A 16,480-nucleotide genomic window follows, 5' to 3' on the forward strand; every position below is an offset into this window, starting at 1 on the left:
AAATAATGCAAATTACTGCATATAAAGACAAGTATAAAAGTTTTTTTTTTAAAGGATTCATGATGTAAAAATAGCAGCTAACAATGCAAAGTGAGATTAACTAGCTGAATGTCTTATTTGTTAGACTACAGTCATTTAATATTCTCTGTTCACGCATCAGCCTGTAACCCACTTTTCAAAAGTTTTGTAAAATATCATATTGGACAGAGAAAAAGTTTAGAAATCCCCAAGATACATAACAGGAATAGTGTGTTGAGTCTATTTAATAATCCAGTGACAAATTTAAAGAAATAACTACCACTGTTAGACTCGCATGTCATTGTGTCACTCAAAAATTTGCTTTAGTTACAAGGCTTTCCACAGAAACAAAATCATACAAATCATAACAATACTGACCTTATCAACTAAATGAAACACAACTGTCCTGTAATAACAACTGGGTTCATTATAGACTCTCTGAAAAGATCCACTACATTCAACAAACACTAAGAGAGCCCTACGTCAGCTAGTGAAAATCCACGAACTTGTGTTTAAAATTCTTAAACAGCAATTAAAGATTTCTAACAAAGAGAAGTCCACTTTACCTTCAGCTAAATGTTTAACTACTATGTGGTAGAAAGCACAGAATATGTCCACAAAAGGCAGAGTATATGCAATAGAATAGAGCCAGAGATGAGGTTCTGTGGTACTGAAGAAAGAGACTGTACCCTGACTGCAGTTACCACACTAAAGGTGCCAGCAAAAGACAAGTTTTTTACTCTTTTCCAAAAACAGGTGGCTTTTTTAATGCAAACTTCACTTTGCTTATAAAATACAGAAAATGAAATGACAATCTGAACAGCTTGAATTGGGGTGGGGAGGGAAAGAGCATCCTTTCTGTCCCACCCTTTGCACTCTCCAGCCTTCCATTAGAAAATACGCTGAGTAGCAAGGCTGAGATGGTAACAGGCTGAGGTATCTGAAGATTTTATTGACTAACAAACTTATTTTAGTGTTCTTATAGTAACAGAGAAAGAGAATCAGAAGATGGGCTGCTTACTTGATATGCATTTTGGTTGAAATTGCAAAGTAGTTCTTCTCTGCAACAAATATAATGTCTCCTATGGGTGGTTAAAATCTACAGTCTAATCCATAGCTCCAAGACTATAGCACAGAGAGAAAAAGAAATTTCTTGAAGTACAGAAGCTCATGCCTTCGCTCCACTGAGAGAAGAGGGAAGCCCATTTATCTGAGTTCATGAAACCTTGTCTTTTACAGATTACCCCTTAAAGATTAAAAAAATACTGTGGTCTGAAAAATGTATTTAATAAAACGTGTAACAAAGGAATAAAGCGAGATAAAAAAGGGAGGAAACAGGAGAAAAGCACAACAGGCCAACTTCAAAATCCATCAGGTCATTTGAATGGCCCTATCTATGCAGCACAGAAACACTGCAAACTACTTGGAGGGGGAGAAAAACAGAACTGCTTTCTTCCTCATAACATATAGGAAAAGTCAGTTTGGATATATATATGGGTATATACATATATATACACATACACACACATCTGACCTAAAGGAAAGCAAGCCAAAGCACTATACCATGCACAGAGGGTTGAAGTGATAGCATCTCTGACAACTACTTTCTCCCAAAAGCATGAGGGGCATAGCACAAGTTTTGGTCCTGTTTTCTGGCCACCTCCACCTTTCAGCAACTCTAATGGAGTCAGTGAAACTTCTAAGGATGTTAAAGTCGCAAGGAGAGGGCTGTCATTTCAAGTATCTTTATTCAAGGATACATACAATGTATAACTGTAAGCACAATGATCCATGTTGCTGAGCAGATGGTCTGCTGTACTTGGTACCAGGGGGAGCTTTTCCAGGGTACCATTCACAAGAAACATTATTGCTGGGACTAGCAAACTGACATAGCAAAGCCACTGAGGTCCTGGCAGTGTGGTCCAGCCAGACCTGACCCAGATAAAGTTTCGTTCTATGGCCTGTACGACTGAAAATTGAAATTAGTGTATCTGTTGCATTTACTGACAAGGCTATGGACATTTAATAGCTCAGGAGAGCAACATGTGCACTGAGGTTATAGCATACAGTCTACACCACAGGTTCCTCTGAAATCCCACATTACAGAGAAGAGTTGGCCTTGAGAACGTTTCTCCTCTGACATGTCATTTCTGGGCTCTGTTCTGGCTAGACTGTCTATCCAACACTTTCTAACAAGCTGGCTGCAGCAACAGGTGTGAGGTAATGCTGGTGGCATTTGATAAATATGAGACATAGGCCTGATTGTTGCCTTTGCATTGCATCTACTTCTGTCTGCAGATTATCGACATCTCTCCTGATGGACCTGGAGCTGTTCTCAGACTTCAAGACTGAAGGCTCTGAATTAACAAAGCCACTGACGTACCTACATTCATTTACTGAATTGGCTTGTATCAATTACAGATAACACAAGACAGATTATGTGGAAGAATTCTTATAATCTATGTAGTTTTTATATCATATGTGCGACAGACATTGTTAAGAACAAAATATAATTTCAGATTCAAATACCATAATGTGCCTTTTGGTAATAAAATGGACTGACATTTTAGAGCAGTATTTTCACATGAAGTCCCTGACCTTTATTAAGCACAAAGACAGTATGTTACTGTAACAGATACTGCCACTGTAACACAATCTTTTTCAACATAGGATTGGACTATACTTACCTCAACTTCTCATAAATAAGACAACTCAGTCATTAATTCTGAGAGAACATCCACAGATTTCTATTCTAGTCTGAAAAGAGCTAGAGGCTGAGCAAATACTTGGTTTGAAGTCTGTATTCACGTCAGCACACACAACAGTAAATGAACTGTAATAGGCTCACCGGGCAACAGCTCTGATGAAGTCCAGAGACACAGTACATTTGTATCGTGGTCCTTCAAGCTGGTCGTTCTGGCCAACCATGGATAACAGCTGGAGGGTCACAAGAGAGGTGATCTGCGAACAAGAGAAACCAGTAACATTAGTCAATTTTGTTAACATGAACAGCAGTGGTCGACTTGGGTATTTTGTTGTTGGGGTTTTTGTTTGGGTTTTTTTTGTTTGTTTGTTTTTTTGTTTGGTTTGGTTTTGGTTCTTAGGTGCTCACTGATCTTCACACAGTTCTACAGCTTGCAAACCGAGGAACGTATATGAATTTTTCCATTACATTTACAGCACAAGAAGTGAGAGACACAGTCTGAACCCTTTATCCTTCGTATCAGAAGAATTCTGATCAGAGGAACAGGAATTATAGGCATGAGCTGAACGTTTTCAGTCTCTGCCTGACACCCAGGAGAGACTTGGATTTTCTTTCCTTTATACCCAAAGACCTCCTCTTGAACTTTCACAATCAAAGATGGATATTCCTGTGCCAGCTCATAGCACATTTTGAACAGATGGATGTATCAGTCTACTCCAGACAAAAAAGAATTTGAAGGTTGGAAAGGAAAGGCTGGAAGATTATGTGCTTAAAAAGAGCAGGGCCTGAGTTGGGAGAAATTTGCCTACAAACATACATAGAGTCTCTTGACAGAGCCATTGATTATTTTACCAAAATAGCAATGTACCAGCATAATTTTCCCTATCTTTGTTCTTCCAAATGATGACTGCAATATCACTGAAGTGCAGTTGTGGGATGTCACCACTGACTACAGCCAGCCCACTCTGACTCAGTTAGGAAGAAATGCTGTGGTGATTCCATTGTCTCCCTACCTCCTCCCAGCTCCCAGATGAAAGAAAGAGGTAAAACTCAGAAAATTTTTTCCTGGCCTTTGCAATAGATGGCACTGACAATTCAGGGCAACAAGGTTACAATCTGTGACAAACTGGTGTCTGACCACAGGTCTCATTTTTAAAAAAACAGCCAACCATGACCCACTTCTGTGTAATGATAATAACACAGTAAGGAATTTCTCAAAAATAAATATATGAGGAAAGAGAGTGTCAGTTCAAACCTTCAAGGAAGCATATTGCTATAAAAAGCATCGGCAAGTTCTCACCGGTATCAATTAAAAAAAATAATCCTAACTCAGTAGTAACCTCACTCTTTTGCTGAAAATATACTTGGTCTTCAAATTTGTGACAGTACTTGCAGGAGGTAGGAACAATTACTGAGGTTTCTCCTTAAGTGGAAATAATATAAGAATTGACACCTACCTGAGCAGAACAGAAAAAAATACAGTCACCAAGAAAGAGGCAATTTTTGTAACAGCCTGTGCTTAACTTTTTTTTATGTGGCATAAGGCAACAATAGCTTTGATGCCATCATTCTGCAAAGTCTTTGCAGTTTGGTTAAGGAATGCTGGCCTACACACAGTCACAAAGACAAATTCCATTTACTTAATTTAGACGATTTATGAAATTTTAGCATTGACAGCATCTAAGAAAATTGAACTCAGTATAAGGTAAATGGCTCAAAATCCAGTTCATTAATCACTTTGAATGTATCACTGAATTGGTATAAACCTCAAACTTACTATATGTTTATTTTCTTAAAATACTCATGAGTTTGAGAGCACATTCTTCATTCAACGAAGTCCTTACTCAGTCAGTGAAGAGGCATTATAAAGTAATCTGCTGTAACAATTGCTGATTTAAAACCTAGAGCACCAATACTGGCAAATCACTTCTCCAATACATACTTGCAGCTGACTCCACCTTCAGAGATCACCAATGAAGGAATGGCAACAGGCTCCTAAAAACTGCCAATGACCACAGCAAAAGTCTGGACAGTGTGGAGCTGGACCCATCTCAGTTTTATGTGGTATGTAAAAGACTCAATATACAATATTACAAGACAAATGAGACTACTGATCATCAAAGTAACACAAACTTACTTACCAAACTGCAACCTTTTACTAATTTCTTTCACAATACTTTGCTTAATAAAATGTCATCACAGAGAAGCAAGTGCTGAAACAGCAAGTCCTGACCCTGAGATCACTTAAAAAGACAGCAGTAGAGAGAATTGTCATTTTCAATTCCTGCAGGCAAGAAACAGTTTTATATCTTAAGGGGAGTAAATAGGGACCAGCTTTCTTACAGACAGTCAAATGTTAGAAGGTAAAATACCTAACTCATTAGTTTTTGGAGTAGAATTCAAGACATAGTTACAGATGTCTAGCCCATACATGGAGAAAGGCAGAGATCGTCAAAGGACAAGTCCAAAAAGCCTTCCTGTTGAGGGAGCAGCAGCCAGGAGCTTCATCTGCACAGCACTTTCAATGGGTTCAGGAGGAATCAAAAAGAGCAAGAGAGTTCGATCATCCGAAAACAATGACTTCTTCATTTTTTTCTGCTTTATACAATGTAGCAGGATTGTCCTGCTGCTGAGTCAGCCACAGAAATGGACAAGACACCTATTTTGTGCAATAAATTGATTTGTTAGAAGAAAAGATTCGACTGTGGTAGATGTGGGAGTATTAAGTTCCTCAAATATTTTGTGCTGAACCTATCTGTCTAGACCCCATAAATTAAAAATTACTGTCTTCATCAAATGGTTAAGAAGTCTTCTAGGACACAGAAGGTTCAAATCCCTCCTGACACAAGAGGTTTGAGCGCCTCTTTGCTGAATGTCTGACAGCTATCTTGGTGGGGGGCAGAGGAAGGAGGAAGAAAAAGCTGTGTATGGTATTGAATCATCACCAGATCTAACTTGCATTCTAACTGCTTCTGAAGCTGAGCTATTTTGCATAAAATTGCAATCATAGAGTCTCTCTCTGCCTACTTAGGGCATTCACCTGGCAAAGCAGGATACAGTGGAATGAAGTGGGTTTAAAACAGTGTATTTCCAGCAAAATTATAAAGCTCACCTATAACTTAAGCATTGAAAAATCTTACTACTTCAAAAGTTCAAGTGTTGTAGAACTTCAGAGGCAATATGCTCTTAAATTAAGACACATCAAAAGTTTGAAACACAGATGGGAAAAGTATGAATGCAACGCCAAACTAATTGCATGTCTTAGCCAAAATATCCCTCTACTTTTCAAATCTTTTTTTTTTCCTTTTCTTTCTTTCTTTTTTTTTTTTTTTTAATACCATGGGCACAGTGGCTCCATTTCATGATCACAAAAGCTTGGGAAAAAAACATCTGGCAAGAGCAGACTAGAAACAAGCCAGAAAAACTGTGTGGCATAAAAAAGAATATTTATTGAGAATCTTTTGAACAAAAGAAATTACAGTTGGAAGAAAAATTCTAGAGTTACTTGTGAATTTACTTAAATTGGAAATGATTTAATATTAGCAAAAATTAGTAAGTAAATGAAATATTCTAGAGGAATAACAAGAAAACTAAAAAAAAAAAATATTACTGATCTGAAAGATATAAAGGAACAGGTTTCACCACTATGTTTAAAAATAAGTCATGGCAGAGCTTGGTTTGAAATATATTTGAGTGAGAAACCTGCTGCTGAGATCTTGGATCCAAGGTGAGAATAATCATAAAAGCACAGTAGAGAGGTGCTGCCAGGAGGCAACAATTGCTCAAATTGCTTCTGGAGATGCACTGGTCAAACATGGACATTGAAACCTCTGGAAAAAAACAAGCAACCCACAAGCCATCCTTAAAGGCAGCTTTTTCCCCTATCAGCCTGGACTAACAGATGGGCCTTGCATCATTCCCCAAGCAGACACAAAGACTGGCTTTGTGAGCGCATGGCTGCGCGGAAGTGAGAAGGATTCCAGAAGCAGGGTCTGTCTATTGAGAAAGGCCATGCTCTTCCTGAGGACATCACAAGAAGCAAGAAAACATTCAGTGAGGTGCAAAACATGAGCAGAATTAGAACCCAAGATACAGGGAAACACATGGTTAGTTTGGGTGAGCAATGACAGACTATCACAGGAAAGAGTCTGGACAAAGTGTGGGACACACCTCAAATCCATAAGATAAAACTAAACAGAGAAAATAATGCTGACTATTTCGGGTGGAGGGGGAAGGTGATTCCTCAGAGATGTGACTGAAAACTCACCAAGTGGTACATTTTAAACTGAACTAGAAAAATATTAATGAAAGACACTAGGAGGAACAATTTCAAACTGGCAGAAATATACTAGATGATCTGCAAGGTATTTTTAATCTCCACAGTCTATAATCTTGAATTATCTTGCCCAAAATGCATTAATTCTAACTCTTTAGTCTGGCTTACTTTCACCCACAGATTCTGAACCTCAAACGTATCAAGAAACTAAGACCTTACCTTATTCAGTACCATCAGACAGGGGTACTATATTTTTTCACAGTCCTATTAATTTTATGCACAGCCTTGTGCTTTGCAGCACCATCATCCCATGGCTCTCAGAGCAAAGGTGCAGCTCACTGCACTTGTTAGAAACCTACCACTGCCAAGAGTCACATTCGTGCACATGCTAAAACCACTGCTATTGCAACAAGGCACTTTGAAAACCAGATGCCACTTACAAAACACATTTCAGCTGAAATAACTGTGCAATAGTCTCCTGGAGCTAAATTCAATGATCCTAGTACAAATTATGTGAGTGTAAAAAAAAACCTGCTCAAAATTATTTCAATCAAAATTATAGCTAGAGTATGCTTGGTATGTCAGCCTCGTTCCAAAAGCTCATACAGAAAGGTAGCCATAGAATACTGCAACTATATATGTTTAAGCCAGCAACTGTTTGCATTAAAATTATTAAAAATAAATTAACACCTTTCTGAATGCTTGTACAAAAAATCAGGTTTTGATACTGAATTATATTTTGCACAAGGTTTTTAATCATGAAAAAATACAACAGAAGGGACATCCCTCCAGATTACTTATAGCCTTCCAGTGTGCAATTAAAGCATTCATCACCACATGCTTCAGCTAGATATCTTACCTTTTTCTCAGCTTAAAGTAATCTAATTCTTTTTTTTAACTATATTGTGAATGCAGTCAAAATGTTTTTAACAGAGCCACCCACAGAGTGGGCTATCCCAGACCCAGCCTCAAGTGCTGCTCCACAGACAGCACTCTGTGCCCCTCACTTTGGTAACACTCACATAGGTGGCTGTACAGGATGCTACAGTGACCCAGCCTACTTTGCAAGCAATTTCTTTTATGAATGTTTGCATTTGGTATCTTTCTTTGTCCCAGATTAGTTAGTTTTCCATGTTTCTGTCACATAAGTATTATTTCATTATTTTGTGTTCACTCTCCAGGACCTTGATTTCATTTCACTCACGGCAAACCTATGAGATTTACACATTTAAACAAGTGACTACAGTGGTTTTCTCAAAGCTTCATCATAGTGGTGGCTCAGGCATTTATTAAGACAGCCAAAACTTCCCTTGGTCTCTAAAAGACAATCCTTCTGTATTAAGAAGAAAGGTTTATTTACCCTCAAGTACATCACCTTGAATTTCATGCTGTTAAACCCACTCAGTTTGTATCATTCTCACCACCTTCAAGATACTTCTTGTGTCTCTTCAGAACAGAAAAGTTTACTAAGCCCAAAGCATATAACGTTGAATTTTACTATAAAATTCCTTCAGATTTTACTCTACAGGTCATTAGAGTCATTCTCATATGGTATTTTCTCCACTGTATTATCAGTGTTCATCACCTCCAGCTTTTTGTACTTAGTCTTACTTTTTGTGTCCTATTTACACAAAATAATATTTGACATGAAACACTGCCAATTTCATATCCTTGTTCAAGGATAAATGCGCACCTTTGGTTTTTCCTTTTCCCCTCCTCCTTTTCTGCACCACTCCCCTCTCTCCTGTGTTTCAGACCACAGAACACCATTCTGCACACTAGAAGCTGCCTTACTTATAGCATATTCTCCTGCAATTGGCTTCCTTGTGGCTTTTCTCTTCAATCTCAATAAAGCAAATGTATTTCCCCTACTTCAAGGAGACAATTCCTACGCTTGCTCTATTCATATTTTAGAATACTTTCTCTCAATTAGCCGCCTGTCTTCTAGGTTTTTTTGTTCAGTGACTCTGACTAGCTGCAAATCTTGGCTCATCAGCACAGCATCCTTTCCCTTTTCCTCTATACTTTCTCATTATCCCTACTCCTCACATCTTCTCTTCCCAAAACCACTGTTTTCCAAAAAAACCCTCAAACTAAATCACAACATAATTTTTTAAAATAGGAACACTGAATCAAGATCCAGGAATCATCTCAGGACACTAAAAAGGTAATTTAAAAATGCAAACAAGAAACCCAGAAGGAAGTATTCTTCATCCAAATTAGTACCTAATCTGCAACACACTTTACCACTGACAATTCAGTGTGGTGGTACACAGTTTTATGGAATTAAGACAGCCACTGCTCACATTCATGGAAGGAAATACAACCATAGGCTGCTGAACACAAAGAACATCATCTCCCTGACAAGCATGTAGCCACAGGTAAAAAGAAGTTGTAACATATATCAGACTATGCTCATCCTCTGCTCTCTGGTCTTATACTTTTCCTGCATGTTTGGTATTGCTTGGAAATAGTCAGACAGTTTTACTGTCTAAGAAGTAAAACAGTGGGTAAACCCACTTTTGGTCTGACTTAATGAGGTTGTTGCAATGCATTCATCAAAAAAAAAGTATATCACCTGCACCTTCTACATACTAGCACTCTATTTCTCCTTTAACCTTCTCCTATGCCTCTGCAAAGGCTCTCTATTAATTACTGTATTCTCTCCATATTCTGAAGTCTTTTTAAAAAAAACCAAAAACCCACATGATGAAAATCCAGCTTCCCCCGCCATCCTTCTGAAAAGCTTCATGATATCTCAAAAGTATATGCACAGATTACCCCTGCCCACTTCATTGTTACAGTAACATCACTTCTTAAAAGCAGTTCAATAATACATTCATTTGGAAACTATTATTAAAGAATATTTCAAAGTGTTAATGAATTTGCTTTCTCTTCATTATTTTTATTCAATATAGAAATTAGGAAAAAGCTAGGTTTTTTTTCTCTCAGCACATCTACTTCAGCATTAATCAATTTGCCTAATAAGAAAAAGGAAAATAAAAGGCAATTCACAACACTTTACTCTCTGTCTCGCTCTGCTCATGAACTCTATATATAGAGTGATGCATGGATAAATCAGTACTTCTGAGTCAATTCCCTCACTTTGAGGATCAATAAAGTACTTCATAAAGGCATGAAAGGCATGATACAAATTTGCTGAATGTGGTGTTTTCCGAAAGGATCAAATTATTTTCTGTACCTGAGGACTATTTGGAAGTATTTTCAGAAATTTGTTAAGACCCCAGAACTGATGAAAGGAGTTAATTTTGATACGCAAAAGAAGGTTTGAATGTATTCGCAGTATGTTGAAGATGCATCTAATGTGCTCCATAACAACCTGGGAACACAACAACTCCTGAGTAGGAGGACTACAGATTTAGGTTATAGACAGATAATTCAGAAGTACTGCCCTTTCTAGTCCATACTTCAAAATCTGAGCAACTGGAGATGGTAACAGATGGCCAAAGAAACACTTGGGGAATGATGTTTACAGCTAATTTGATTACTTAAGTCAGGTAGCTTCATAAAGTGGACACCAGACAAAGGCTGGCTATTTTTCAAGGCACAGGCACTAGCCAATACAAGTATCCTTCTGCCATCCCCTCATTCATTTCTGCATCAGAGGTCTCAGGTTCCAAAAGGGTTTTTTTAGATGAGGAAGGCAACACAAAGACTGTTTTCCAGAAGCAAACCTTGGTGCAACTGACCAAGCATAGAACCTTAATTCCCCAAATCTAGAAATTTTTCACCTGTTTTCCCCCTCCTTCATTTATAACCTTTCTGTCCCACAATGGCACCATTTCTAGATATTGCAAGACAAGTTCTATTAAGAACAGAAGAAAATGTAACCTTAGAAATACCACCCACTACCTGCGATAGTGATACGACTTGATATATTTAAAGAAGGCCCCTAAATTTTTAATGCTATCCCAGTATAGAAAGGTGTACATACCAGCCTTCTACTGCTATATGGAGTTCTGTTTGTAAATACAGTTTTTCATTAAAAAATAATAAAAGCAATTAGGATTTCAAACCTGTCCTGAGGATAAAAAATCCGTCCTTTGTATATGCCAAGAGCAGAAACAATGAAATTAGGAGATTTCTCATAACCAGATGTTTGGGAACATGTTCTAAGTCTAAACTATCTTGCTTCTCCAAGAAAGAAACAGATTTTCAATGTGTCTTAACTACAGTTTATTTTTGGATGATTATGATAATTAAGCATTTAAAGAGTATTGATCCAACTCTTATATAAAAGCCCAAGATATCAAGATTTTTTTTTATTAAAATAACCACCCCAGGAAAATTTGACCCAAATAATTCCAAAATACAAAACTCAGACATTTCAACCACAAGAATAGACAAATGGTAAATACACTGTAGTCCAAGTGGGAGTCTGCTCCAAAAAATGACAATTTAAAGATACATTTATTTTGTGTCTTGAGATTGTTAAAACAAATCTTTACAGATTCTCCTCAGTACCATGCTGCATCTCAACTACTCACTAGATGCATTGCAGAAGACTGCAATCAACTCCACATTCACTCTGACTATATAAACTCCGCAAATTTTAGTGGTTCTATAATAGAAATAAATAGTAACAAAAACAAAAATAGAAACAACTTGTATCAATCATTAAAGTATGCAAGTAGATCATACTGGTACAAAACAGATCCCTCCTAGCCCAATGTCCTGTCTCCTGAAAGGACTGGCAAAGGATGCTTAGGAAAGGTTATAATAAAATTGTATGGAAGAAAAATTTCCCAGCATACTGGGTCCTAGTAATCTTAATTTCGGGGACTTAATAAAACTGTTCACACATATGGATCTGACCTGTTGAAACAATACATTTCATGCTGTTGTTGTACTGTCAAACTGGAACTAAAAAAGACTGTTGAATTGTGACATTACTGCAGCCATCAACACATCAGAGGAGAAGTTTATTATTATGTGGCTGCACACCAAGATATTAAAAACAACACTGCCTAGCTCTCAGCAAGAGCTGTATATATAGCATTGAGTCATACCAGTTGCCATCATACCATTATGCCATCAAACAGGGGAGATAAAAAAATCCCTAAACACCTGGTTTACTTTTATATAAGACAGTAATTAGAATTTTATTTGATAAGAAATGGACAAACCAACAGCTACAAACAAAGCTCTTGTACAACAGCAACTGAGAGGAAGAGTTACACTTCTGTTCAAACTCTTCCCTAACAAAATCAGGACATTTAAGTTTAACATCTTCCCATATCTTTGTCTACAGGTACCCTTGAGCAGAACAGACAAAACACCAAGGATGAATGCAAATTCCAGTTCCAGGTTGGCCAACTGTCACCATGCAGCACAAGGGAAGAGAGGACTCTGCAAAGTCACTCTCCCCAGCAGCAGGAAATGGGTAGATCTGCAATCTCCCTTCCCTGAGCATGGCAGGAAACCAAACAGACTCAAGAAGAATACTCTGTTCTGAATCAGTAAATCTACAGCATTTTGTTCCAGAAGCAAGGGAAAGACAGGATGAAGACTGTCACTCCTCTAGCTTCTGCAAAACAAATAAAACAAACTACTGTAATAGCACAAGTTGATAGCTGCAATCTACAGTAAGACAAGTTCTTTTCATTAAAAAAATGTATGTTATAAGTTTAGATACGCTACAATAGAGGCTAAAAATTTATAGCACCCATTTTTGCTAGTCTTTCTACAGAAAGCAAAGCTTTCAGCCATCCATGAGAAGTTCATGAAATATTAAAAATTTAGATTCAATGACCCATTAAATACGTTAGATGCAACTGAAAAAGCTATTTATAGATATCTTTATATCTCTGCATAGATATTCTACAAAATGGTCAAAACTACCAGTTTTCCATCTCTTATTCAGTTGTACTTGGCTTTATCAGATAAAGCGCATGAAATATCATCTGTCAGCATGAAACATCATCTGTCAGCAATTAACTGTAAATCAAAAAACTGCCTTCTTCAAACACAACACTTGTTTTTTTATGCAGTTTCCATCACCCTTTAACGCAACCACGAAATTCTGCTAGTTATGCCATGTATCACTTGCTTTTCTAAGGTGGAAAAAACCAGTTTCTGACCCTTGTGTTTGGCAAGCACGTGTGTTGGGTAAAAAAGTTACAGCCAACCAAGGCAGCCAATGAAGGAGTGAACCAGTGTGCTGCCACACCCACCAACACTGCTGGTCAGTGAATCAGACAAACAATACGTGGGAAGCAAATACCTGCAAAAGGGATGCATTTCTTAGTAATGGTACACAGCCAGTTAGCATTTCTCCTGCCTTCACAGCATCTGAGGATAACTCTGGACATCAGGAAAAACTTCACTGAAAAGGTGGTTAAACATTGGAATAGGCTGCCCATGGAGGTGGAGGAATCAACATCCCTGTAAGCATTCAAGAAACAACTGGACATGGCACTTGGGGCTATGGTTTAGTTGCCATGGTGATGTTCAGTCAAAGGTTGGCCTTGATGATTTTGAAGGTCTTTTCCAACCTGAATGATTCAGTGATTCTAAAAGCATAAAGGAACCTCCACAAAGTGTCCTATTTTAGTTTCAGTGGAATACAGTGCAATCAAGAAACATAATTTCTCAGGTTTCTGTGGCTAATGAACTTATTAATTTTTGCAGTCAATAGTTGTGATAGCCACTCTATTTTTTGGATAATCATTGTGTCAAGACTATTCAGTAATATTCAGTAATTATAAATCTGATTTTTTTCAATACTAAAATTAAATCACTGCAAAAGGCTTAATCCCCCAGAAGTACTGTACTGATTACCAAACTCTGAAAAATCCATAGAGAGGATCAATAGAAAGGTATGAAAAACCTAGAAAGAATCAAACACCAATGAAGGTTTTTGATCTCAACAGATGAAAAAGTCACTTCATACTAATACAGCTATTGCCTACTGTAGTGAGAAAATACAGGAGAAAAAGAAAACTGAACAAAGAGAGAGAAGCTGCTGATGAAAAGCTACTTGTCATTCTAATCAACTGTTATATCCTAAACATTTTTTCACCTCCTTGGAGGCTTTCCACATAAGCTTTACATAACCTGTAAGCAGCTCACATGGTTGTCTTCTGGAATCTCTTCAGTAAGCAGAAACAGAAGTATTGCTCAAGGATATTGTAAAATGTCCATAGTATAATCTGCATTGCAGTCAATAAATGTTAAATAAAAGGTATCAGAGAACCAACTGGTCAGAAAGTGTTGCTATCAGTCTGCTATTCCTCAGTAAGAGAAGCGCAAGCAGCAGAGACCAAAACGTTGTGTAGGGTATGCTCTGGTGGTGAACACTTCCCCTGGGAAGTCCCTCTCAGCCACTGAACACTCAGACCTGCTTTTAAAGAAGTTCTCAACACATCTTGTCCAAGACCACACATTAAGACAGGCAAGATGGTTACTGCTAGGAGTTGGTTATTGGATCAGGACATACAGACTATTCCTTTGAGCTGCCTAGCACTGTGCACCCTCTTCATGGCTGTGTTCAATTTAACTACCAGATCCTGCACATCTTGTCCTGCCGAAGCACTACGTACTGTTAAAACTTGACCAATTTTAACTGCAAAGTGCACCAAAACTTCATAATCTCTTTTAAGCCTATAACTGCATTTCTAAGACACAATTCTGCATTTAAAGAAAAAAAAAAAAACAGACTCCCCTCCCAAAAAAACCCCACAAATATTCATATAAAGACTTTTCTGACTCTAAAACTCTTCTCATTTATTTTATAACAGAGAAACTGTGCAATATAAATGCTACCATGGTAACAACTCACTTTATTGAACAAGAGAGAAAATAATTATCCCAAACCTGCATATCATGCAAGCACATGCAGTAAATTTAGTGCTGCCCTTTTTTCCCCTTGCTATTTTTCTTCTTGCAAAGAGAAATAGGTTTTGAATTTATACCTTATAGCAAGCCAGGCATCATTTTGCCCGTCCCTCCCACTTCTTTGTATATTTTACACCTCTTGAGTGCATGATGTGAAGGACCCAGTTACTTAGAAAAAGAAAAAGGGATTAATGAATCAGAAATGCTCTTCCCCCTCCTGAGTTAAGTACAGAAGACTCCTATGTAAATGCTTCACGCATTTAAAAAAAATGAAGCCCTAAGGCAAGCACAGCACATGCTTAGTATTCACTCAGTATACTTAAACAGGAACCCTTAGTTTATAGTAAACCAAAAGTTATTCATCTCCAAACATAAATTAAACCTGATTTTACTGTTCTGTCCAAATATTCCTTGTGATATTATGTTTGTGAACATATATTTATGTACAAGGGACAGCAATATTTTCAGAAGAACTGCATGGATTTAGCCATACAAATCCAATTAATCTCAATAGAACTTGTATGGCTAAATCCCTATGCTCAGCTTTGACATTTTAGAAGCAGTGGGGGAGGTTTTTCAAGTACTGAATATGTATTATACAAAACTCAGTTTTCTCAAAGAGAAATAAAATAGCATGTAGATACTTACAGATATCAACAAACATTTATTTCTGTCAAGAAAATCACATTCTTAGCAAAGCAGGCAATGATTTCCACAAAACTCTGTTTTACAAAAAATAACAGTATTATCCTGCAGCCTATGAGATAAAACTAATCACATGTACATATTAGTTGGATAAATTATTCTTATTTTACCTCCAGTTTTGATCTTTTTACTTCATTTGCAGTGCATCTACCTCTCTGATATAAAATGTTAAAGAATTAATTTAATCCAGTGTTCACAGTTGGAGGATGTGTTTGGGATGCATAAAATTCATGTTTTTAAAAGATCACTTTAAAGAAGTGACTTAGAAGTGCTGTTTAGAGAGATGATCTTATTTGCAACAGACCTTTCTCACTTTTTTTAGTTTATTTACGGTCCTAAACAACTTAAAGAGTAGAAACTACTCTCAACCAATTTCAGCAACAAAGAATGCAGTTAATTTTGGTTATCTTTTAGGAGATTTCTTCAGGTACTAGAAACAATTTATGTGTACACACATTCATGCACACATACAATACAGGCTGTGCAAAATCTTAATTCACCCAGTTGTTGTCTTAATGGAGCTGGAACTCTCCAAATCATCCAAATACAACTTATCTTGGTATGGAATTCTTTCTGAAACATACTATTGAGTATATTTAATACTCCTTATGAAGCTCTTACAGAAAATGAAACTACAATTCCAGTAGTTGAAGTGGTAAAACTTATAATTCTATATCAAAAAGGCTACTCTTAGCTGCCTTCTCCCTTCTCCTAAAGCTCTCAACAATCAGCTGAGTTTCAGTTCATAAACCAAATACCACTACAGCAGTTGAACAGTTAAATCCCAAGAGTCTTGCAACCACAGAAGTGCTACAAATAATGTCCCCTTTTATAATAATTTAGGTTTTGCATTTGTCAGTATGGAAACCTTCTTTTTCCAGTTCAGTAACTGTATAAATCATACAGAGGCAGTGGAGACA

At 37.2% G+C, this 16,480-nt stretch overlaps 1 protein-coding gene across 4 annotated transcripts in view; it reads right to left on the reverse strand.

Moving 5' to 3' along the window:
* ORC5 (origin recognition complex subunit 5) overlaps positions 1–16,480 on the reverse strand; it is a 72,001-nt gene that overhangs the window by 1,213 nt on the left and 54,308 nt on the right. For all 4 annotated transcript variants that reach the window (XM_032688750.1, XM_032688751.1, XM_032688749.1 and 1 more), the window contains one exon: positions 2,867–2,979. In XM_032688750.1, the coding sequence (XP_032544641.1) occupies positions 2,867–2,979 (113 nt within the window). The remainder of the gene's footprint in view (positions 1–2,866; positions 2,980–16,480) is intronic.

This window comes from Chiroxiphia lanceolata, chromosome 5 (genome assembly GCF_009829145.1).
Source record: "Chiroxiphia lanceolata isolate bChiLan1 chromosome 5, bChiLan1.pri, whole genome shotgun sequence".
In the NCBI taxonomy this organism is placed as follows: Eukaryota; Metazoa; Chordata; class Aves; order Passeriformes; family Pipridae; genus Chiroxiphia; species Chiroxiphia lanceolata.